This window comes from Hydra vulgaris, chromosome 06 (assembly GCF_038396675.1).
Source record: "Hydra vulgaris chromosome 06, alternate assembly HydraT2T_AEP".
Lineage (NCBI taxonomy): Eukaryota > Metazoa > Cnidaria > Hydrozoa > Anthoathecata > Hydridae > Hydra > Hydra vulgaris.
Window position 1 is genome coordinate 55,438,672 of NC_088925.1, and position 27,668 is coordinate 55,466,339.

General features: G+C 27.9%; 1 protein-coding gene across 1 annotated transcript; it reads right to left on the minus strand.

Moving 5' to 3' along the window:
- LOC101240611 (carbohydrate sulfotransferase 11) lies at nucleotides 1-22,217 on the minus strand. Its single transcript, XM_065800514.1, has 3 exons — nucleotides 21,945-22,217; nucleotides 9,740-9,985; nucleotides 1-1,049 (listed from the first exon to the last, which is right to left on the minus strand). Exons 1-3 carry the CDS (start codon nucleotides 22,083-22,085, stop codon nucleotides 471-473), a joined length of 966 nt encoding a protein of 321 aa, XP_065656586.1. The 5' UTR covers nucleotides 22,086-22,217; the 3' UTR covers nucleotides 1-470.
- Between the last annotated feature and the right edge of the window lie 5,451 nt (nucleotides 22,218-27,668).

Here is a 27,668-nt window from a genome sequence, read left to right on the forward strand (position 1 = left end):
TTTTTATCTTTTTAATTTATATGTATATTTTCTATTTATAATGTAATAAACTATTACAGTATATTAATTATATCTAAAGCAGATTTAGCAGTTTGCAGGGGACAAGACCGTTCAGCTAGAACTAAACTTTTTTTTTATTAAAAGGTTTTTGAAAGAACAACAACTATTAGTTCTAAAAATTTGAAAAATGAAAAACGAATTGTTGTTATCCATGGATACAAATAAATTATCTTCTGGTATAGAGATTATAATTGTATACATTATAATTATTTATAAAAAATATCACTAAAAAACAAACCTCACTAAAAATTTTGCGCCCGTTTATATAAACACAACAATCGCTTTACTAAGGTCTGCATATTCTCATATATATTTATTCATATATATAAGGTCTGCTATTCTCATATATATTTAGGGTCTAAAATGTAAAAACAGCTAAAAAAAATTTTATATTCACTGTATCGGTCAAATTAAACTTTTTTGATATAATAAGGAGAAGGATAGCCGAATGCTAAAAAATCATCAAGGTATAACATATATAGTTCATAAATCTTTGTTTTAGGTAAAGTTTTGAAATAATATTCTACTAAAGACTTTTTATCACTCTGGTCCGTCTGGTCTGTCTGGTTTAAGAAGTTTAGCAAACCAGTGCTATCAGAGATCATTTTTGAATCATTTTTTAAGGTTTCTACTTTGGCTACATAATCATATTTATAATTGCAAGGCAAACATAAATCTGTAATTTTTTGCCAGCTTTCATCAATGAACTTTTTGCTTAAAACAAACCTGACAAACTCTAAAAATGTAACTCCAACACCTGCATCATATTGTTTGTTACTAAGACCTCTTCTATATTTTCTTAATATATACGACCCAAAAGTTTTTCGAAATCGAGGAGAATGCTGGTTTTCAAATTCATTTTTGAAGATAAAAACCAACCTTTCAAAAGGGTGTCGAGTTATAAGAAAGGTAAAATAAGCTTTTTCACGAACAGATCTCTCTTCTTTGCTAATAAGACTAAACAATGATTTGTATCCAAGATGGAATATCTAAAAGAGTAGAAAATACAACTTTAAATATCGAACATATAATACATATATATATATATATATATATATATATATATATATATATATATATATATATATATATATATATATATATATATATATACATTATTATTTTTTTTTTTTTTTACAGTTATTTTGCTGCTTAACAATAAATAATCAACATATATATACAAGAAAAAAAAAAAAATGTTCGTAGAACAAAGAAGGCAATAAAATCGTGTCAACAAGTTTTTGTATATACAATAAAAATAAAAACTTTTCACGTTTTAGCGTGAAAACAAGATTTCACGTTAAAACTCGGTGGAACTCTTTGGTTCCACTGAGTTTTTATGTCAAGTTTTAAATATTTTTAAAATACTATTTTTTAAAACGTTAAATTATTAAAATATTGTTGCTTGATAAAATATTTTTAATATTCTAGATAATACATTTAATTTTTAGATATTAAAAGGTTAAATAAAATAAAATAGAAAAATATGTGTAAATTTTTTTTCTATTTTCTTTTTTCTTTTCATAAAGTTTTCGAAGGATTTGGCTACATTTTTTAATGTTTTTTATAAATACCGCGCAATACCTTCTTATACCGGTGTTGAACTATTTTGAATACCGAAAACCGGTATTATAGTTTTTCGGTATTTCGGAAACTCTACATGTTTTACTTTTATTTTTATTTGAGTAGCGTGTAGCGAGTAGCGTGTAGCGAGTAGCGTGTAGCGTGTAGCGAGTAGCGTGGCAGTTAAATTTAATTTATAAGTTTTAAAAAGGGGCATCAAATGTGAAAAAATGGAAAGGTAATAATAGAAAAGTTCTTTTAGATTCATCAAGTGATGATGAAACAATTGTAAAAGAGAATGCTGCGGGTCATTTTTCTTTAAGTCCAATAAAATCCATAAATAACGACGACGAATCGTCGGGGAGGAATAATGTAACCGACGATATTTTTTATCTGATGCTTACTTAACTGATGAATATTATCCGAATATCAGTAGTGAATCTGAAGGCGAAGTTACCGATCTGTACCGTAGTGAAGATTATTCTGCTAATGAAGGCAAAATCCCACTAATAAATAATAGGCTTGCTCAATGTGCAACAAGAAATCGTTGGACTCGTTCATCCGTTAATGAACTTTTATCTCTCTTAAAAACTCCGCAAAAAATATCAAAAGAAAGAAAATGTGGTGATGATTATGCAATCTAAATAGTAATAATAATAATAACAATAATAATAATAATAATAACAATAATAATAATAATAATAATAATAATAATAATAAATAATAAGTGATGATTATGCATACTTATAATAAATGCGCTGGCGTCGATAAAATTAGCGTGAATGTGGTTAAAGCAGTGTTTGATAATATTAAACCGTCACTGTTTTACATTTTTAACCTTTCACGAAAGTCCAGAATTGTACCAGAGAAATTAAAAGTTGCTAAGATCATACCTATTTTTAAATCTGGCGATGACACAAATATTTCTAATTATAGACATATTTCTGTCTTACTATGTTTCTTAAAACTGTTAGAACGAACTATGTATGATAGACTTAATAGTTATTTAATTGAGAGCAATATAATGTATAATAAACAATTTGGGTTCAAAAAGAATCACTCAACGGATCATGCCTTTATTTTAAAAGAATACTGTCTATTGTTTGGCAGCTAGCATCATCGTTTTCACATATAGAATTACATCAGCAGTTTTATACATTTCAAATAAATTTATATGCCTCTAAAGATGTTTTAAACCATTTTTAGTAATTTTTAAATCACTAAAATGTTTGTTTTTCATTTAATTATAAATTATCATTACCTTAAAATTGTTTAATAACAATCGTATAATCAATTTATAAATAGTAGCAGAAAAACCCGAGAACCACTAAGTGATTCTTGCTTACCGGGATCAATCTAATTAATGTTTTGAAATACATTTGACAATAACATATTAAACTAGTAATATTATATATTTGTTGCGTAATTCTTTTTTTAAATTTCTTTTTAATTAATCATAATATATATTGGTAATTTCGAAAAAATTTATTTTTGATTTTGTGACTATTTTCTCTACTCTCTCTTTAAATAATAAGTATTTTGGTTAATTTTTACGTTTTCTAAATAGTCGAGCTAATAAATTATATATCCAATGGGATCAATAATGATTGCTATACATTAGGAGTTTTTTATTGGTTTGTTAAAAGCATTTGATACTGTTAACCATGATATTCTTATAAAAAAACTAGAACTGTATGGAATACTAAACAATAACTTACTATGGTTTAAAAGTTACCTGTCAAACAGAAAACAATACATAACATATGCAGCAAATGAAACAGAAAAACATATTATAACTTGTGGTGTCCCCCTATTATTCCTACTCTATATAAATGATTTATATTTAGTATCCAATTTATATTTAGTACGGTAATATAAAAGATCTGTTTAGATTATCTAACAAAGAGTTATTAAAAATAAATAGCTGGATTACAAATAATAAACTTTCAGTAAATGTTGGGAAAACTAAATTTATTTTGTTCCACAAACCTAGTAGAAAAGATAAACATTCTTTAAAATTGCCTAATCTCTTCATGAATAAAACAGTTATTAAAAGAGAGTCAACGGTTAACTTTCTAGGAGTGATTATAGATGAAAATATATAATGGAAATATCATATTAAATCTATTGAAAACAAAACCTGCAAAAATTTCTCAATGTTCTATAAAGTTAAACTATTTCCCAATATTTTATAAAGTTAAACCATTCTTAATATTCCTATTGCAATATTGCATGAGGAAGTACCAAATATGGAAAACTTAAAAAAATCTATAGCAAAAAAAAACATGCAAGTATAATTATTTTTGGTGTCCACAGAACTGTTAATGGTGAATATCTTTTTAATGGAACTCAATGTTTATAAACTTAACATATACCAAGTTATGCTTCTAATGTTTAAGTCAAAACATGGTTTATCTTCTAATTTATTTCACTCTTCATTGAAATTACTCATAAACACCCAACAAGATTTTCAACTAATAATTTTGTTGTTCCAAGATCTTATTCAAAACTCAGTTCATTTCGAATTCAACACCGTGGACTATTTATATGGAAAAGTTTTTTGAAAAATATTATTAAAAATAAAACTCTTCTAAACTTCTCCTCAGAACAATTCAAAAGAGAATCTAAACAATTTCTATTAGAAAATAACTTCGATCTTAAAAATTTTTTTTAAGATTAGTACCTAAAATAGTTAACTGAAAAAAGTCATCATTACTCACTTATTTTTATTTTGATTTGTTTCTTATTTTCTTCTTATAAAAATGAAAAACAAATAACTAAAAGGAAAAAAATATATATCTTATTATACGATGTACTACTTGTAATATATTGTGTTTTACTATATAATTTTCAACCTGTAAATTTTTAACTTTTAATTTTTAATTTGTTTCATAAACTGAAGGTGACAATGTAAATGGGCTCGGCGATAAGACAATATGCGCCTTCTTCTTGCTCCTACCATTTATGATATATGTACGACCTTTTTTATTGTAAATTTTATTAAACGGCAAAGTAAAATTAAATAAATACTATGGAATATGTAAAGGAATTAAAAGAGTCCTTGATGATAAAAGTTGTGCAGGTAATGTTATCAAATTATCAATAAAAAAAGACGGAATCCCACTTTTTAAATCATCAAGTAAGCGGATGTAGCCAATATTTGCATATTTTGATAACTCTGAAACATTCATCATTGCTATCTTTTGTGGTGATGGTAAAATCGGACAATATTATCGATTATTTGTGAGATTTTGACAATAAATGGAATCAATTACGACAGAACGGCATTGTGTATGGACAACGCATCATTATAGAAATAAAATCTTTAATTTGTGGTGCACTAGGGCCTTTTTAAAATGAATAACTAATCATGGAGGTTATAATTCATATGAAATATGTACCATTCAAGGAACACATGAAGGACGTGTTGTTTTCAATGATAAAGAAGACTTTCAATTAAGAGAAAAAACTTTTGAACATTTTGACTATTGTACTATAGTATCATTAAAAGTTGAAACTTTAGGAAGTATAACAACAAAAGTTTTAAGAAGTATAACAACAAAAATTTTAAGAAGTATAACTACAAAAATTGCATAAATAACATTTTTTTATTTGTGCAATTTATGGATAAAAAACAATTCTTTGAAATAATGCATATACAAACGTTTTAGAACCAGCCCGTCATCGTTATCTTATGCAAAATATAAATTATTTAATAATCTATAATTTTAAATATTAGATTCTCGAATGATTTTTTCATGTTGAAAGATTTTTTCCAGCAACTCAAAATAACCAAAAAACAAAGAAACAAAAACTGAAAATACAAATTTTATACAATACAAATATTTAATACAAACGGAAAATTAATTTAAAACAAAAAAATCATTTTTCAAAACCCGAGTTCAACACTGAGTTTTAATGACGAGCAAATTCAATTTTTTTATGGAAACGGTAGCGTAGATTCGGTTTACAATTATTTGCGCCATTATTACATTTATCATTTGTTTATAAACTAATGATAAATGTAAAAATCATTGTTTGTTTAAAAATTATAAAATTGCTAAAAATTATACTTTTGTTCAAGTTTGTCTTGTTTAATTGTCTGTTTAAAATTAAATTTTATTGCGAAATATATTTTTCTATAGATACTTTAAAAAGGAAGTTTATATATATATATATAAACTTCCTTTTTAAGGAATATACATTTTTAATGTACATTAAAAAAAAAACTTGTATGATAGCAACAGAGGAATTATCATTTTCCGGTCTGCAATGACTCAATCACAATGGAAACATCACCATGGAAAAGTGTATCCATAAAACTGTTTAAGATACTATCGCATACTATTTTTTAAATGTATGTGTGATAGCAAAAAATGACCAATCACGTTAAAAAGATGATTAATAACGTTGCGTGTGATAAATAATTGAATAGATCATTTTTATCTATTTTGCTGTATCATATGAAATTGAGGAACTTTTTCCTTTTTAACATATGTTTTTAGCCCCCCTTCCCCCCTCCATCTTTCGCGACCTTCCTACGCCATTGTATATATATATATATATATATATATATATATATATATATATATATATATATATATATATATATATATATATATATAATACTCTTTTAAACTTTTTTTATGTCAAGATCGTAAAAAAATACTTTAAAGTAATTTTGTCTCTTTTTTACCATAATAATCCTTTTTTTTTTTAATTTAAATAAATTTGCGATGTCAAAAGAAATTGACTGAAGTTTAGTTTTCAGGAAAAGAAAATTGCTTAAATTATAGATAATTGTTCTGCTTATCCTACTTTTACCAAATACAAAGCTTATCTTTCTTTCATCAAATACAACATCAAGTTTTCGATAATTTTTTTTTAATTTTGATAGTTTTAATTAAGACAAATCCATATATGGATCAAGGAAATGATGACGGATCAAAAATGATAGATCAAGGAATTGGTGAAGGATCAAGGATGATGAATCAAGGAATTGATGAAGGATCAAGGATGATGGATCAAGGAATTGATGAAGGATCTAGGATGATGGATCAAAGAACTAACCTTTTAAAATATCGCTCTAATAAAAAAATGATTGAGTTAAACTTTGCTTAACAAAAAAAAAATCATTAGATGATGTCATGATTGCAGAAGTTACTGGACATGATGCTATTGAAACTATATGATTTTTGGTGAAATGAAACTTGCGGACCTTAAATAAACGTATTGCGGTGTCAAACTTTAATTAGCAGATAATGAAATAACATTAAAATATAAAGAAATGCGAGTTTCCTTAATAGTTAAGGTGAGCGTATTTGGTTTTAAACCACCTATTATCCTAAAAGTTACAGAACTGCAAAGAAAAGCCAACGCACAATTAAGAGAATAGCATGAAAAAAAAAATATACCGTAAGAAGTATATAAGTACAATAATTTAGCCAATAAAAATAGTGTAAATCTGATGTAAAAAATGTACAACAGTCAAAATGGTATTTAATCATTAAGAAAAAAAAAATCGTTTTGGCAAATATGACACAGGGAAAAAATTTTAAACTGGTGATAAAGTTTAGTTTAAACTAGCGCAAACTTTCGTACTAAATGGCAACCGACTACAATAACGCAAGTACTCCGTACTTAGTGGCAACCACTACAATAAATCGAGACGTTTTAAGAAATAATTGAGGGCTAGAAATGAGGAGGCTGAATAAGTGCGAATTTCATAACTGCGAATCTGCAAAAGTGCGAAGCAGCTGCAAAGACTGGCATAAGTGCGAACTGGCACAAGCGCGAACTGGCATAAGTGCGCCAAAAGAATTTGCAAACATTGGCATAAGTGCGAACTGGCATAAGTGCGAACTGGCATATGTGCGAATCAATTGCAAAAACTGGCATAAGTGCGAACTGGCACAAGCACGAACTGGCATAAGTGCGCCGAAAGAATTTGCAAACATTGGCATAAGTGCGAATTGGCATAAGTGCGAACTTGCCAATTCGCCACTTATGCCAATTTGCACTTATGCCAATGTTTTTAAATTCTTTCGGCGCACTTATGCTAATTCGCGCTTGTGCCAGTTCGCACTTATGCCAGTTTTTGCAATTGGTTCGCACTTATGCCAGTTCGCACTTATGCCAGTTCGCACTTATGCCAATGTTTGCAAATTCTTTTGGCGCACTTATGCCAGTTCGCGCTTGTGCCAGTTCGCACTTATGCCAGTCTTTGCAGCTGCTTCGCACTTTTGCAGATTCGCAGTTATGAAATTCGCACTTATGCCAGTTCGCACTTATGCCAGTCGCACTAATGCAGATTCGCAGTTATGAAATTCGCACTTATTCAGTCGCCCCCTAGAAATAAGTATCGAACCTTAAATTAATCTTACAAGAACCAGAAGTTTCTTTGCAATGAAGTGCACGAGAACTTAGCATGCCTCTATATTATGAAATATATTTATAAAAAGTTTTCAATTTGCCCAAAACGCCAGTGGAAATATTAAATGCAATTAAAGAAACAATTTGTAAAAACACCTTTAAAATTTGTTTCTAGAAAAAAAGCTTTTAATAGGCAAAAAAGAAAAAAATACTTTAATGGATTTAATTACTTGAAGGTATACGCAGACAATAAATAATATTAAGGTGAGGTAATAATAATTACCTGTAAATGTAAACTATAAAATAATTAAACTCAAGACAATATGTTGTACATATATCAATTTTGTTTTTAAACTAAATAAATGAAAATTATCACGCAATAATAGTTTAATCCAACTTTTTGGCCGGTCTCGATAACAACAAGGAATAGTTTTTACACCTTATTTATTCTGGATAGTATTTTTTTTAATGGTAATTAAAGAAAAAAGTTGTTTAATATACATATATAGTCGCGTATTTAATCATAAAGATTGGATAAAACAAAATTAGAAATTATTCTACTTTATTTTTTTTCCCCTCCTGTTGTTGTCCTAAGGAATAGGAATTTAACCAATTTTTTCCGCTTTGCGTTTCCGTTTTAAATTGTTTTCTTTATTCAGACTCGTTGGTGGCATAATTTTTATTTATCAAAAGAATAATTTACGATAACCGCTTTTCAAAAAACATTTAAAATTTGAAAGTTTGATTTTATATTACTGACAGATCTGGTAGAATCTTACTGACGGATCTAAACAACTCCGTTCGAACTGTGGAGGTTTTCAAATTATAAAAAATGAAACGTAAGAACTCTTTTCCTTTCTTTTTTTTCACGGCGTTTCACAACTGTACAAACTAATCAAGATTTTTCGAAAGAAGAAGGTTCAAATTAGATTCTACTTTACTCTAATCTGTGATAAAATCTTACAAGTCTAATATTTGGATAATGTTTAGTGGCAACGCTGCAGGAAGTAAAATAGCACCTTACATTGTCTGTAAATCAAAAAATCTATAATAAAAGGGATTTTATAATGGTTCCCATATATCTAGATACAATTGTATAAAACATGGACAACTAGATGGTACAACATTTAGGGAGTAACTGAACGATTGACTGCTTCCTATACTAAAGAACTAAATAAGTTTTTATTGGTAAAAATTTGGTATCACTAACCACCCAAAATGTTTTAGAAATTTTGATAAAATTTTCGTAATATTCGTGTGTTCACCATTTAATTCTCATTTGACACAACCTCGTTGTTTGTACGTGGTCATAAAAATTCAAGTGAAGACCTGTTTTAACTATATGGAAAAAATTACTTGCATATTAAAAAGCAAAACTCTGCCGAAGGAAAACTATCTAGCAGTTCTAACGTACAGAAACTAATAAAACTGGTAAAAATTTTTTTTAAAGTCATTTTTTTTGCCTAGAGCGGAAATATTTAGTATGATAAAAGCTTGTGCTTGCATTTAATGGTTTCAATAAAAACAATATAAATTGAATAATATAGTATCAATTATTTGAATAACAATGTCTAGAAATATAATTTTGCGAAATAGAATTTATTTAAATAAAATAAAATAAAATTTTCAAGTTTCAATCACATTATTATTATAGCACTAATCATCCAATTGAAATCTGTTCCAATCAACCAATTAAAATCTATTACTTAATGGACTGACTTAATATATAAAAAACGTCACTTACATCATAATTGATAACTTCTGGTGCGTTCTTAAAAGAAAATAAGTTGTCATGTACATTCAAACTTTTCATCCATTTGTTGCTTGCAACATATGGTGCACAGCAATAAAGTAGATTTTCATAATCAGAATAAACAATATAATTTGTTGTGCGGTTCCTTTTGCGAGAATTCCCTTTACAGTAATTAAATAGTTCTCTTTTTCTCAAAACTTGAAGTTGCAGAGTGTCAGAGTGGTCCCAAATTTCATTCTAAAAGAAATATTTAATTTAAACATATTTTACAAATTAGTAAACAATATCTTTTTACATAGTTGAAATTACTTAAATAATGTAAATTGTAGTTAAAATAGTGGCTGATTGTTTTTATTGTTGTCTCAGGTTGTTATAATTGCTGACTAAGGTTGTTTTTATTAATGTGCTAGAACTCGGTAAATTTGAGAAGCCAAAAAGTTTTAAAGAGCATTTTTTTGGTAAGTTTTTTATGGTAAGTTGCTCGGTGCTTTAAAAAGAGGGCGAAAGTATAATAGAACAAGAGCAATTCTCATTATTGTATTCCTACTTTACAAAATACATTTTGTCTGAACACGTCATAGTTGCTTAAGTTTAAATTGGCTATTGAATTCAAACAAATAAGTAAATTGACATAAAAGATAAACTACATCTTATATATATATATATATATATATATATATATATATATATATATATATATATATATATATATATATATATATATATATATATATATATATATATATATATATATATATATATATATATATATATATATATATATATATATATAATTAGTAGAAAATCACTTAACAAGAATTTTTTTTCATTTAACACTGTGTTTCATCAATAAAGATTCATCAGAAATTTCTGATGAGTCTTTATTGATGAAACACAGTGTTAAATTAAAAAGAATTTTTGTTAAGTGATTTTCTACTAATTTATAATTGCTCTGTTCTTTTAAGAACGTTGTTTATAAATATATGCACATATATATATATATATATATATATATATATATATATATATATATATATATATATATATATATATATATATATATATATATATATACATATATATATATATATATATACATATATATAATATATATATACATATATATATATATATATACATATACATATGTATATATATAAACAACGTTCTTAAAAGAACAGAGCAATTATTAGATGTATATATATATATATATATATATATATATATATATATATATATATATATATATATATATATATATATATACAGCAGAAGAAAGAATATTTTTATATATATCAAGGAGGTATAATGTAAACTATTGAGTTCATAAATATTAAGTATTCTCATTTCAGAAAAAAGTTGTTTATAGTGATAAAAACAATCGGCAAAACTAAGTATATTCATTGCATGTTTCTGACGGCGATAGAGAGATTGTAACTTTTTTAGTGCTTGCCCGAGTAATATTTGCATAATTCATATAGCTATGAATGAATGCGTAATAAAGTTAGAATAAAACTTTTTTATTTACATAGATTCTGACCTTATAAAGAATAGATTTAAATGATAATTGAAACTCCTCAAATAATAGCTCAGAAGATAATTCATTGGAGCAAATGCAATTATCCATCGGTGTTAAAAAGTCGTCAAACACAACTTGGATATTAGGAATTTTGTTTACCAGTTTAGAACCGTTGTCAGTGAAGAATTTTTTGAACTTATGAGCTATTAATCTAAGTTCAAAAACATCTTTCAGAAACGCTTAAACCATTCATAACGTAATGCGTAATGGTTTCCTGCACGTAAATCTCCGCCACCGCGTTCACTTGTATGTCTCTCTTGAGATATTAACTCAAAACGGGGAAGATAAAAAATCGCGTTGTTACTTAAATCGTTAGTCCTTACCGAAGTTTCAGTTAAACAAATAATATTAAAAACATTTTGTCTCCTAACAAGTAAAGTAGCTTATCCAAGTTGAGGCTTATGCTTTTGATATTTACATGAAGTATTTTAATTTTTTTTTTTTTTTTTTAAACATCTTCGCTTCCAACAAGGCTGCAAGCAGCCACTCAATAAAGTTGGAAGTTACTGAAAGAGAAAAGATGAAGATTGTAGAGCAAAATAACGATTGACGGACGTCTTAAAAGATTGCAAATTATATCAATCAGGAAAGCAAGATGAAGGAGGTGAATTCCAAAGAACTGATGTTCGAGGAAAAAAACTAGACGAATAAGCGTTTTTGGAGCACTTAGGAACAGTCACAAAAAAAGGATGAGACTTAATTGAATGACGAGTAACACGAGAATGAATTTTAGTAGATGGCACAAGAGACGCTAGCTCTTTAGAGCAGTGCCCATTATAGTATTTGTAGAAAAGAGAAAGAGAAGCAACATTACGACGATGTGATAATGGTTGGAGGTTGGCTGCAAGAGCAGGTCCAAGTATGTTTACAATGCGTTTTTGCACTTTGTCTAAAAGAGAAAGGGCATCATTAGAAGATTTGCCCCAGATATGGCAATAGTATTCCATACAAGGCCGGATTTGAGATTTATAGAGAGAATAGAATCCGAAGTAAGAATTTTGTTCGCCGTTATTGGAATTAAAAAGAAATTCCTCAATATATACCATTATTATATCAATAATATATATATTTACCAAAATAATCAAAATTGTGATTATATTAAAAAAAATACTTTAATATTAAATTTTTAATTTAATGCTGGTATTTCATGCCTAAACATGTATAAGATGGTATTAAACGTGCTTAAGTAGCTATTTAACATTAAAGCATACTTATGTAGTATTTTAGAAATTATTGTTAAATGAGTTTTCCATAACGGAAGTTATTAAGCCAATCCAAGTTGATATAAGCTTGGATTTGAAATTAATTTGCAGGTTCGAGTAACGTTACTCGAGTGGTTTTGTAATGGTCATAAATGTGCCTTGTGTCTTTAAAATATATGTACCTTGTACCTTGAGTCTTTAAAATGTACCTTGTATCTTGTGTCTTTAAAATGTACCTTGTATCTTGTGTCTTTAAAATATATGTACTTTGTATCCTGTGTCTTTTAAATATATGTACCTTAAAATGTATCTTAAAAAACTTTTATGCTTACTTGCAAGCAAAAAAATCCGGTTTGGTTTTTTGAAGAATTTAAAGAAATATAGCAAGGAAAAATAGGTAAAAAAAGCTTTTTTTTAATTGTTCTTAGGGCTAATAGCTGTTGTACCTTGGGCCGCTCTCTGAAAATTAGGTTTAACTCCATAATAAATTGGCAACAAAGAATAAAATTTAATAAAAATTTATTTAAATTTAGATTTTTCTCAACAAATTTATCAAGTGATACTTGATTGCAACACTTAAATAAATAACAAAATTGGCTAATAGTTGAAAGCAAAATTGAAAAATAAGTCTGCGCATAAAATGGTAAATTGTATCAATCAAAATTTAACAATCTACTTCGTTATCAAAAAAATCTTTATCAGAGAAACGCACATGTGGTACAAGCAAACTCTAAGGTTCAAGATAAGAAGACTTGGTAGCCTCAAGAAAAATGTCATCTATTAACAAACCCGAATTAAGAGGAAACTTATTGAACATTGCATTTAGTACTTAAGTAACAAACAGTATAATATACAAGACCTTATTGAAAAGTATTTTTATAACGGTTGTAAAACAACCTAAATTTGCAAAATTTACTTTAGACCATCAAAAAGCGTTTGCTGATTATAATTTGCCGTAGCAACGCTCTCTAAAAAAAAAAACAGAATGAATAAAAATTTTTTTATCACCTGACTGAGAAGCATAACTTAGAACTTTATAGTTTTCAAATAAAGTGGGGTTTCATATAATTTATCCTTTTTCAAACTTGAAGAATACTGATTACTTTTTCTTTATATATTAAATAAAATTAGTTGTGCAAGATGTCTACATAATAATCAATAAGATTTGTTGCAAAAAACTGCAGAATACTAAGGTTGACGTCTAATAGGTTTAAACTTAAAAAAAAGAGTTATTTACTTTACAATAAATAGTTTTTAAGAAAGCAATACGCACATAGTAAAAGCTGATCCAGCAATCAAAATTAATAGAACTGATAGGTCTACATTTGCCTACTGAATAGTCTAAAAGATCTACATTTGCTAACTGAATTGTCTAAATGCTCTACATTTGCCAATTGACTTTTCTATAAAATTTACATTTGTCGACTGACATGTCTAAAAGGTCAAATTTGCCGAGATTTGGATGGTAAAAGCCTGCACCTCAGCATTGTGGCTACATAATATATTTATAACCTATAATATATATATATATATATATATATATATATATATATATATATATATATATATATATATATATATATATATATATATATATATAATATATATATATATATATATATATATATTAAATATAATTTTATTTATAAAATCATTTCTTTGTTTTATATTTTTACATTTAGGTTAAAATTGAAATATTTACTGTATTAGGCATCTTATACTTTTTAACTATTTAAAAGTCAAGAAATATTAAAAATGAGACTATTCTCAGAGCAGGTAACATATTTGATGAAAAAAGAGCTTGTTTGTTGCGAAAAACTGGATAACAACTCTTTTTGCATCACCATATTCCTAAACTTTTAGAAATCCTTACATTAGTGATTACTGCAAATAGAATTAGGCAAAGCTACATGTAAGCGTTCTAATAGTTTTTTTTTATTTGTTGCGCCTTCTTTTGTAGACTTGCTCAAAGTGGTGACTTTTTAGTAGAAACATAAAGAATCATTATTACTTTACTACATACATTGACTATCTTATAGCCTGCTGCTACAAGGGAGTGTTGCTACATCTTAAGTGCTGCTTCATCGTCTAAGGGTTTAGCATCGGGCAGCAATCTTTTTTCTTTTATTATTTCAATTAAAACTCCTAAAGTTTAAAAAGCCTCCACTGACAAGAGCACAACACGCAAATTACATTGTGTTTGCTGAGAATTTTGTATTTTTTTACCAAGGTTTACCTATAGTTCTTCATTGACCTTTAGTACAACGATTTTTTGAGTTAATTTACACAGTCTGTGTCACAAAACTTAAAAAATAAAGTAAAAAATAAATTCCGGCATTCCAGTCAAAAATATTATCATTCCGGTCGGAACCGGATTGACCTGAAAATCACAAATTCCTGTACATCCCAAGTTGGATTTAGAATTCCGGTACATCCCTAGTTGAAATATATATTTGCAGTATGAATAACCAAATTCAAGTGTCTTTTAAAAAACGTTTTTTAAATCTTTTTTAGAGTGCAGCTTAGACATTAATAGTCTATCAGCCATCCTGGCCCTAACAAATCCATCTCTTCTCTCAAATCCACAAACAGATGAAGATGCATCTATAATCTCTTTTACCGCTCTTTCACAAGACTGAGTGTGTAGGGGAAAGTAAGGTTCTTCAAAAGGTGTCTCTAAAGAAATGTCAAGATCTTTTGTAGGTGTTTGACAAGTAAATACAGGTTCTGATTTATCTGCTTTGTCCCAGTGGATCAGTTCTTCTATGGATATAGCTCCCAGATTGAGTTGGACTTTCTACCTTGGCCTGAATTGAGTGTCTCCATACTCCGAATCATTCCGTATCTCTGTAATGGTTTTAATAGCAAACTTCTTTGATTCCTTATCTGAGCTTGCTATAAGGGAAAGAATCAAAGATTCAGAATGAGCAAAATAAGTTCCATTTTTTATGTATAGAGTAAAAATTTATTTTACTTCATCCTCCTTTTTTCTCAGCAGTCTTAACAGTGCTATTATGTGTTCCAGGGCCTCAACAATACTGTGTTTCACTTTGATTTTATATCACATGTAAAAATTCAACTACCCATTTTAACATTAAGTGAAATCTTTTTAGCTCTTCATCAGTAAAGCCATGGTCACTCAAATAGAGAAAAATAATAGGTTCTCCAGTAGTAAGCCATCTTCTATGAGAAATATTGCCACACTTAGCCTTTTTAAGATTTGGGTCTATCTTGCCTGTAGTCCAACATGTTATCAGTTTATAGCAGAGAGATGAATCTGTTGACATTGAACTTAGAATTTTTTCAGGGATCTGGATTAATGGTTCCAACTGCGCAATAGGTTTAAATGTATCAAGTCTTTCCATACTGTTTACTTTTAAAAGAGCTTTTCCAATTGGTCCAGTGAAACTAACATTTGAATTGGTGGGTCCATCTAGAGTGACAATAATGTGCCTCAAACGAAGCTCATTGAAATGTATCATACAAGTAGACCAGAAACACTTTCTACCTAACAATTGTTTAAGATTTGTCAACAAACCTCCATCTTTCCCTGAACCAGTTGCAGCGTTTATTGAATCGCCTCCTGTTACTTCTTGAGATTTATGTACTCCCCAAAGAACCATCCAATTATATAGTCCGCTTGTTTAACAGACTTTTTGGAGGTATTGCCTTCATGGGTGTAAAATGTGTAATATAGTGACCATCAGGTTCAGAAGTAACAATAATGTGTTCTTATTTCACAACCCTTTGATGAAATCGTTTTGTTACAGGGTTGTGCTTTAAAACTCTGGTAAAATCTTTTCTGCTATCAGCAAATATACCTTTGATAGGTTGTAATTGAAACTTCTTTTCAGATATCTTTGCTTTAGTCATTACTCCTTTCCTAGCTCTAACAGCTTTCTTAGGATCTACAGCCAAATAGGACATTTCAGGTGTTAAAAAGTTGCCAGAATAAGGTCTTGAAGAAAAGCTGAAACTACTGCTGATGTTGCAGCTGGTGAAATATCAATCTTAGAGAAGCTTCAGAGTATTACTAGTAGGCATACAATTTAGTTTCCTGTTATCAATTGAAGCAGGTTCCTCTTCCATTTCTATTTAATTTAAATTATCATCACTTATCATTACTAACAAGATCTTTATTCTTTGAAGTTTCTTCCTCTTCTTTTTTTCAAATTTTTGTTCTAGACTTGACTTTCTTTTCAACTTCCTTTTTTCTAAAGAAACCTGTCTAGCTGTTTCCTTAGTATCTTTACAAGTCGTTTGATATTTTGAAGTTTTTTCTCCTTCAGCTTTTAACTAAATGAGTTCACTTTTTGGAATCTTTTTTTCCTTTGGACAGGTACACTGAATACTTGCAAAATCTAGACAACTATTTAATATTTATTACTTTTTATTACATAATGTGATTTTACAAGATGTAATGTCAAGCAATTAATCTAATTTGATTTCCCAGGTAGACACAACTTTTTGGGCTGCTTTTCCTCAAGAAATATCACTAAACTTATTCCAGGCTAATTCTATTTATTGTACCAAAGATATCTTGTTTATTACCACAGGAAACTTGAAAACGGCATTCGATCTTGCCCACTGTTGAAAAACCAAATCTGCTAATTCTTAAAAATAAAACAAATTGTAAAAAGTTTGGCTTAGTGAATACAAGTAAATATAGACAATATTTTTGCAATCTTTAAATGTGACTTTTCATTACATACTTATTAATATCTTTTTCAATGAGCAAATATTTTTGTATTAAAAGACCCTTCCTCATGATATCTCTAATAGTAGGCACTTCTGAAGGATCAAAATTATTACTTCCACCCAAATACAGTAAAAACTTTGATTCTTTTTTATCCAAATTGAATCTAGTGATTTTAAGGGGACTCAGTCTTCCTGTTAATACTAAGTAAATACTAGCAAATAGCAAAGTAAAAAGCAACTAACAAATCTGGAAATCGACCAAACCGAAATTGAAGTACTTTTGTACTGTGTATTCATGTATGAGGTACATAAATGTACCGTACGGAAGTAATTTGTTTCCGGTTTTATTGATTGCTAATATGAATAAACGAAATCATATTTCAGAATGTGATGTATTGTATTCTACATGCAGAAGAGTACACTAGTACAGAAGTGTGCATTATGTGCGTTGTACGCAAAGTACACTTTTGTACTAATTTAATAAACATAGACAATAATGTACACTTCTGTACAATGCAGTAAACGTAGAAATAACTATTTAAAAATAACCTACAACTTTTCAGAACGTTTAATTTCTAAATATGCAGGGACGACGATGCGGTTTTTAAAGTTGGGGGAGTTAGGGGGAGCACAATCATTAAGTACCAAAAAAAGGTCCCCAATATCAAAAAACCGCAAAACCTTTCTTGAAAAAAAAAAAATCCTTTATAGAAAAAGTAAGGAGGGGTGGGTGGGTGGGTGGGGGGTAAGAAGCACGTGACCTCCTGATCCTCTTGCGTCATCAGCCTTGATATAATCGCAATTTTTCAACGATTATCATATTACCATTTTTTAATTATTTGTTAGACACAAAGAACATCAAAATTGAACTAAACTTACTGAGATATGACTTTATTAAATTTGTACAATTTTACGATCTGACATCTTCCTAAAAAAATCGAGTAGGTAAAAAAATTTTTTTTGACCTTTTTTTTTGAATTTTTATTTATAATATATATTGGGACTATAATATTAATTATATATTATATATATATATATATATATATATATATATATATATATATATATAAAATATATATATATATATATATATATATATATTTATATATATATATATATATATATATATTTATATATATATATATATATATATATATATATATATATATATATATATATATATATATATATATATATATATATATATATATATATATATATATATATATATATATATATATATATATATATATATATATATAATATATATATAGATTAACCAATCATAAAAACCGTATAAAAAAGTTTCACTCAGTGAATATAACACTTAATCTCGTGAAAATTTCAGTTATAGAATATATAAATGCTTGAATGCAAACGTGAGATAAAGTGTCAATTAATACAAATTACAGTATCAAAATTCATAAGGCATTCTGGAGTTTGATGTTTTATAGTTCAGAGTTAATTTATTCAGTTTACAGCTAACTTATTTATTAATTTAGCAATTTAATGCTGGTTTCCAAAATTCTTTTCATGTATTTAAATTAAATATATTTTTAATAGTTAATTTTCTTTTATGTTAAAATTTTTTTTTTTTTATGTTTTTCCGATTTTTAGTAATTTGAATACTGAGATCTCGTTAAGAAATTGTTAAAGTGTAAAGTATTGTGGTTTGTACATCTAGGTGTCGCATTGCGTATTTTTTGTGGATTTCTGCATTCTACGTGTGTTACTTCTAGTGTGTTATTTAAGCCGCTTTTTGTCGGCTTTTTTAACCATTCTACAATTTAGATAATGCCAGTTTGTAATGTGTTCTAGTCATCTACCTCGTGTCCAGAACATATTGAGGCAAACAGGTTTAATATTATCAGCATAAAGATTATGTTTGATTTAGATTCATTGGAAAATTACCTATAAATATTGCAAATAGTGCTGCTACTATCGCTAAACCTTGATTAGGCTTTCACAATATGCTTTTTTCTTGTGACTTTTTTTTTATTACTATAGCTATCAAAAGAACAAATTTTTTTAGTATTTTGATAGTTTCATTTTTTTTTGTATTCATTTTGAGTTGATTGAGTGACGTAAGGAATATTTTTAAGTGGTGGTTCCTTTTTTACTAGCTCTGCCTAATTTATTTTTTCAATTCTGTTCTTATAAATTTGCTATTATCTTTTGCGTATTTTAGCTTTGTGCTTGTGGGAACGTTTTCTGGTTTATGAATTAATAAAAACTCTCATGTAAAAACTACACGTAACTGCTTTGTTGTTAGAAGCTTCTGCTACTTAGTCTTTGTTACAAAATGTTGTAGATTACTAGATCGTAGATGTAACCAGTTACGAGAGTGTTTCACCCTGAAATAAGTCTATAAAAATTTTACCTAAGTTGTTTTCAGAGCCAGTTATGTTAGCTACTATGTTAGGAAATCCTTTTATATATGGGAAATCCCCAGCTAATATGAACGAGCTGTTAAAGTGTGTTTTGATTGCTCTTTAGGGGTTCCGCAGACAGGTTTGATTGTGCATAAGTGCTTTTAGTTTTAAGCAGGTTTTTTTCTAGAGACGGTATGTAGATGCATCCAACTAGAATTGTTTTTATGACGTAGACAGATCAATTTTAGTGTGTGAGAAACAAAACGGGATAATGGATAAAACCTTGATGTACCCAGAAGTTATTATAAATGAAGAAAAGTGTTAGCCTCTGAAGATGACTTTAATAATGCGGTCAGAACGGTATAACTTGATAAACTTAAAATTTCCTAAATAGATAATCCCAGACACCATAAGAAGCAAGCTGATGGCTTATCATTATCAAAATTTTTTGAAAGCTTTAGATGTCAGATAGAACAAAAGCCCTAGCCTCGCCAATAAACTTTTCCAGTTACAGCTGTAAAGCAAAAGAACTGAAAACCGTATTAACTTTCTGAAAGTAAATTATTTGACTTAAGATGAAAATTGTTTGACTTAAGATGAAAATTGTTCGACTTAAGATGAAAATTATTTGACTTAAGATGAAAATTGTTTGACTTAAGATGAAAATTGTTTGACTTAAGATGAAAATTGTTTGACTTAAGATGTTAGAAATAAAAGAGTAGTAGTTGAAGTAATTGTTGTCATAGTAATTGAAGTAATTGTTGTCATAGTAATTGAAGTTGACAATAAAGCACTGTCTGCTTAAACAGTAACTAGTAATGATCGGGTTCTGGAGTAGGTGCGTTTATTTGTTCAAGGTTATGTGTTCAAGGTCTTCTTGTTTAATCTAAATCTAAAATAATACAAAAAAAAAATAAATAAAGTAAATCAATTTCAATGAGATAAATACTATTTAAAAATATTTAAATGTTTTTAATGTTCTTTATTTTATATTTAAATGCAAGATAAACTTAACTCCTATACCTTCTCAAAATTTATATGCAATAAAACCCAAAAACAAATATGATCTAAGAAATGAGGATTTTATTTATCAATATTATTTGCATACAAATTTTGGAAGGTCTCTTATATCATATCGCGAAACTTTTCTGTGGAACCAAATAGTTTTAAAAATTTTGATTTTCCCCAAATTTGGAATTTTTCTACTTTCAAAAATAAACTGAAAAAAGTTATTTTTTCTATAGATAATATTGATTCGAGTTCTTTCGATCTCGTTTTTTTAAATAAGTGTCATCTAAATGTAATTTAAAAATATTTGTTTTTATTTTTTATCGTTTTGTTAAACGGTATTTTATAACTGAGTTACCTTACCTTATTTATATGTATGTTTTCTTAAACGTTTCATCAACAATACAATAATACTAAACCAATTAATTCATTGAAATAATTAGTTTATAATTATTGTATTGTTAAACGCTTCTCGGTGACAAGATCTTATGACCCTCTTTGAGTTTCCGTGTTCTCATTTATTACATACAACAACATTTTACCAGAAAATATTGTTAAAAGAAAAAAAAAAAAAGTTGCAGAAACTAATATGGAGTGGAAACTTTTCACAATATATGTTGTAAAAGCGACGCAAGAAAAGGAACTTTTTCCTTAACTGTTTGAATATATTAGGTTAAAAAGTGCTGTTACAGTTAAAAAAAGGGAGAAGGGAGGAAAACTATTCTGTATAGCCTTTAAGAAAAAAGTTTTATAAACTCGTTTTTTTGGATTGTATTTATAACTTAAAACTTTCTTTGTTCTGAGCATCTGAACCCAAAAATAAATCTCATAAGCAAGTGACCAAGTATTATTATTTTTAATATAAAGAAAAAATAATACTTACTCTTCGAAAATAGTTACTTTAATTAAAATATTATTATAATAAAAAATTTTATTTAAAAAGTATTATTAAAAAAAAAATACTTTTATAAAAACACACTGAAATAAGCCGGAGTAAATAAAATATTTTTGAAAAAAGTTTGAACAAAATCAAATTTTTAAAAACACAATGTTTTTTTTTTTTTTTAAGAAAAGTTTTTTTATTTCTTTTGCTATTTTAGTTTATTTATTTTTCAAAATTTTTTATTTTTTCCGACTAAATACGGAAGATAAAACCGTAAGTCATATTTACACCCTGATTAATTGTAATATATACATCGATATATCGATTTTTGAAATAATTTAAAACAATGATTCATTTCATATTTAAACTTGTCTTTTAAACAATGCCTTGATAACAAATACTACAAAACGCAATATGTATGCTACATAAAATTAAAAAAAGAAAAAAAAATTACTTTTTGATAAATTTTATTGTTGCAAGAAGGTTCATATTGGTGTAAAATAAAAATTAGTCCAGCTGTCAAGAAACAAATACTTGAAGCACTTGCTAAAATCAAAATGGCTAGCTGCAGTTTTCTTCTTTTTAGAACGCACATGTATAAAAGATTTCAAAGTTTAAGTGAAACATCTTTTAGAACATTCGGTGATTTCAAAATATTTTTTTTCACACCTTTATAAAAGTTCCTTTTATTATTAATTCGTTTTTTAAAAAATTCAAAGAGTATACTGATAATTTTAAAAAGAATTTAAACAATTATATTGTAAAAAGTGTATGAATTAAGTGAATGGTACCAATGAAATGAATCAGCTCTTGTAGTGCGTATAATTTAACTTTTAAAGTTTCATTTTGTTTCTAATTCATTAACACCTGCAACGTTGTCTGCAACAGCTAAAAGTTTTAGCTACAATTATAAACTTCTTAACTTAGAATAAAAACAAATATTAAAATATTATTTAAATTATTATAAAAGATAACTATTTATTTATAGTTTAATACAATTAAATTGAAACTAATATTGCTTATCACAACTAAATTATAACTATTATGGATTATCATAATTATCATAACCACTTAGCTGGAAGTTTTTTTTATGTCAAAATTAATTTAAATATTTTATATTTATTATGCTAATATTTAATATATTATTTGTATACTTTAATTTTTCTATAATCCTGAAAAACTCTCATTAAATTTTTTTTTTCATATTTCTAATATAATATTTTTATTTCTAAAACGCAAATATAAAATGGATTTAAGATAAAATTAACTTTAAATTGCTTTCCATTATTTAACTATTTTTTTTGTTTCCTCTAATTTCAATCACGAGACCCATTCAAATAAAAGAGTTAAACTTATCACACTAGTCCGAAATGGCTCAAAACCTGAACTTGAGTTTCCGAAGAAACCCTTTAGGGGATTAAAGTACACTTGTCCCGATTTCAAAAAAATGTATAAATTGAAATCAAACTATTTCATCCGAGAAAAAAAAATTGATTTTGAATTTTTAATATTTTATGAAGAAATGCCGGTTGACATAATTATTGAAAAAAATGATTTTGACTCATTCTAAACTGGAAATACCATCCAAATTTTTTTATATGAAGCATATTTGTGTGCTAGAACATTCCGTTATTATGTGTATGGGTTTAGGAAAATCTTTAGTTTAAAAAAAACATTAGTGTACTAAGTGGTAGTTGTAGAAACTTTGTTTGAATATAACGAAAGCATAATATTCATAATATTGAGTCTTTTTTATCACAATTAAGTTAAAATGATAAACACTAAACAATTTTAATTCACATTTATTCTTCCTTACAAATAAAAGTCACATTAATTATCTCTTTTCACATTCTACAAATGTTTGCTGTTAAATTCGACCACTGATGCTTCCGATTTCATTCCATATTCTGGGTGTTGAGAGGGCCTTTTAAATCTAGTCCAATGAACACTGAAGCTGTGATGAATAGACTCAGTTGCTTGTTTGCTGTAACGCCCCAAAGACTCTTTTCTCTGAGCAACTAAGTCCTGAATGTGATATAAAACTGAATAAACCTTTGGAGTGACACTGACCATTGTAAGTTGAAGATAGGAGCTTTTAAAGCTGTTGATTTTATCAATATAGCTTTCATCCAGTGCATTGCCAAAGCAAGCTATCACAACAGAATCAAATTTCCTGAATGTGTCAATGATAGGAAATGTTTCAAAAGCACAATTTTTCTCAGCAAGCTATTGCAACACATCAATGTTTTTCAAAGGTTTGTGACACTCATTCCCAGGAAATTGACCTCCATGAAAAGGCTGACATTTGATGTGAATAGCTGATGGCCACTTATCAGCCTTTGACCAGCGGTCTTTCAGTGCTTTGAAGAGGTGAATAACAATACCCAGGAGTAGATGAAGTTCCATTGGAGGAATAACGTTTAAAACAAACATTCCATCTTCCACAGAGATAAGGGGATCATGAATGACATTTTTGAACTGCTTTGCTATTTTTAGATCCTTGCCAGCATTTTCAAAGGCTTTGAAACACTTCCGTAGTGCTCCAAAAGTGCGAAGATTGCCTTTGAAGGACAGTTTCTTGGAGTCTATATCACACCATATGCATGGCTGAGTACTAGCATGTGACTGCAATCGACACAGGATGTTAGCTACTTTTATGTCACATGAAACAAAGTATTTCACATGTTTGGTGTAATTAACTTCAGGATTGTTCTCAGATTTTCATAATTTTCTGGAACATCTTCAACAACGGCTACAAGAAACTGACGTTTAACACTACTGTCCTTTCCAAGCTGAGAAGTTAATAACTTTCTTTTAGGTGGACAGAGTGGTTGAGATGATAGATCCTCCTGAATTTCAAGGGTGATTTTAAGAAAACTGCCACCTCCATCTATGCCAAGTTGTACTTTATTATCAGTAAAAACTTGTCTTCTCTTCAAAATTTTATCTGTAAACGCAGAGAGTTCTTTGCAGTGGACCACTGTTTGATGACTGATTTTATTCTGATCATGATGAACATCAATTGTTTTTTGGGTGAAGTGATCAGAAAGCTGCTTACCAAGTTGAGAGAATTTCTCACAAAAGTTGGTCTTAACTATTTTGGATTTTGATACTTGATTGAGAGTTGTAGCAAGTTTTTTAATTCCTGTATTTGACAATCCTGTGTTAAATTGCACACGCACTAAATTTTGGGAAGTCATCTCAGATTCTTTTTTGAAGAGTTCCTTTTGACATGCAGGGCCTAAAAATGTAGTAGAAGTGAGAAAAATGAAATACTCCATTCTATGTAGAATTTTCTTTTCCTTTTCATCAATTTTGTACAAAGGTAAGTATTATTGTAATCCTTTAAACAAAGGATTGTCCATGGGAAGTTGATAAAAAATCATAATGTTAGTTTTTTGTTTAAATTCATAGGTGAAATTATAAAAATATCTGTAAAAGTAAAATAAATCTTCTAAAACAATACCTTGTGTTATTGGCAATGGTCTTCCACCCCCAGGTCTTCTTATTTTGATGGTTCCATGGGGAGATGCATCTTTTAAAAGAATTAAAGATGATGCAATTTGCTCTCCAACCTTCAAATCTTTAGATGCAAGCAGCTTCATATTCTCTCTGAAGGTAGATTTACTGCAATTGTGTGGAAAACCTCATCTAATGATTGTTAAGCAGTCTGAACATCTTTTCTCAGATTTTGATTATGATGATGATGATGATGATGATGATGATGATGATGATGATGATGATGATGATGATGATGATGATGATGATGAAATGCTTGATGTTTCCAAGAGGTGACTCTCATTTAGCTTGAGTTGGTCAATTTTGAAAATGAGACAATCACAGTCCTGGCTTCTTTTTGAGGGACGGGTTTCAATTTGATCAAAGTTAAAAAGACTTGAAAGTGTCACATTTTTGCCATTGTGCCTTTTTTGAAGGTTAACTCTGCAGCGATCACAAACTCTCAAAGGAACCCTTTGATGGGCAAAATCAAATTTATCAGAAAATATTTCTCTGACTCGCTCAATCAAGAAGGAGGTAAAAACTCTTTCAAAGTTTCTCATACAAAGAAAACAAACAGTTTTTCTGCAATCATCATGGAATTTAGCTGAGTTAGGCATTTTTAATAAAATAACTTAATTTGACACAATTCATATACCAAAGCAGCTAAGGGTCAATGCCTTTTCCCGAAAAAAGAAAAAACAACATTTTACCAGATTGCCACCCTTATTATGACATTGTGCAAACTACAAATTTAGCATTTTTAGCTTAATTCAAAAAGCATTATTTCTGTCCTGTTATAATTACTTATACTTTGAACTTACAAATGAGGTGTTTAGAAATATTACATTGAAAATTGACCAATTGAAAAATGACTATTAATATTCTTATATTAGATTTTTTAGGAATGAGTGAAAATCTTATTAAAATGAAAGATTTTTATAAACTTTTAAACACAACAACATAAATGTTAATTTCCAAACACTCAAATATGCTACATATAGAAACATTTGGATGGTATTTCCAGTTTAGAATGAGTCAAAATCATTTTTTTCAATAATTATTTCGACCGGCATTTCTTCATAAAATGTTAAAAATTCAAAATCAATTTTCTTCCTGAGACGAAATAGTTTGATTTCAATGTTTGGTTTTTTTGAAATAGAAGCATGAGTACTTTAATCACCTAAAGGTTTCTTTGGAAACTCAAGTTCAAGTTTTAAGCCATTTCAGACTAGTGTGCCATCCTTTGAACTGCAATACGCGTTTGAAAAATTCATAAAAATTACAAATATATACAACGAAAACAAAGGTCAAGAAAGTAAAACAAAAAACATTAGGTTCATGGCTTTCACTTCTTTTATTTTTTTCTATAGTATAATGTGTCTGCTGCATTTGCAACAAATACGATTAATAAAATGCTATTTCTTAATTGTGTCAATATAGTACCGTAACTTTGGGTAACTTAGCACAAAACTTTGATGTTGTTTTATTTTTTCGTCTCTTTAACGTCTCAAATATCACTGGTCTACAGACAAATTGTAACAAAAACAAAAATAGCTGAAATATTTTAATTAAGGGTGCTAACTGGAAATCTGATGTTAAAAATTTTTGTTTAGTTCTAGTTTCAAAGTTATCACTAGAGTTCTTGTCTATGGTTTTTCATTGGATGTGTTAACTTCTACTTTAATTGTGTTCTTTGTGTCATATGTTTTTCTTTCAATTTAACTGTTTCAGCTTTTAACTGTTTTCAATTTAACTGTTTCAGCTTTCAACTGTTTTCAGCTTTTATTATAAAAAATAGTGACATTATTTTATTAATTATAATCAGAAATGTCAAAAAATTGTGTAAATAAAACGGATTCGTTCTGTTATATCTCTGGTATTACAAGATTGGTGTATAGATATCAAAAGTCGAATGTAATATTTGTAAAAATTGCTACAAAAACAATTCTCTTTGGAAAATTGTTAATGGCTTGCATAATTATATTGTCTTTAAAAATGTATTAAAGATTGCAACTCTACAATTCTTTTGTACTTCTGCACATGTTAAATGCATGCGTGTTAAAGCATGCATGTTAACAATTTTATAAAAACTCTTCTTTAAAATAATTTAATTTTGTCAATAAACAAGCCAACGAGAGTGACTAACAACTCTTCTACACTTCTTGATAATATAATAACTAATAACCATCTTAATAACTTTAAGATGGTTATTGACTATGTCTTTACACAGACATAATCAAAACTGACTTATCAGATCATTTTCCAACATTTCTAGTTACTAACATTAAATTATTTAACAGTATTTCTTCTCAATCCATTATATTTAGGCGACAGATCAATTAAAACTCGGTAAAAAATTTCAAAATCTTTTAAAAGACAACGTTGATTGGAATTTGGTATTGCAGTCACATGACGTTAACAACGCATATGATCTATTTTTAAATCAATTCTGCAAGAAATATGATCAAGCATTTCCTGAAAAAAAATTATTGTAAAAATCAAAACTGTTTTAACTCCATGGATGTCTAACGGGTTACTAAAATCTTCAAAAAGAAAACAAAAGTTATGATAAGTATTTGAAAAAAAAAACTTATAAAAACGAAATGACCAATAAAAATTATAAAAATATATTTGAAAAAACAAAAAGGAACTCAAAAAAGCTTTACTATGCAAAGCT

Bases quoted from the DNA above. Each gene is read 5' to 3' on its own strand.
- LOC101240611 (XM_065800514.1), bottom strand. From the start codon at position 22,085: ATGTGCGTTCTAAAAAGAAGAAAACTGCAGCTAGCCATTTTGATTTTA. The intron at 9,986-21,944 runs GTAATTTTTTTT...TATTTCTTTTAG, and splicing joins ACAATAAAATTTATCAAAAA to AATGAAATTTGGGACCACTC. The intron at 1,050-9,739 runs GTAAGTGACGTT...CTACTCTTTTAG, and splicing joins CAGAAGTTATCAATTATGAT to ATATTCCATCTTGGATACAA.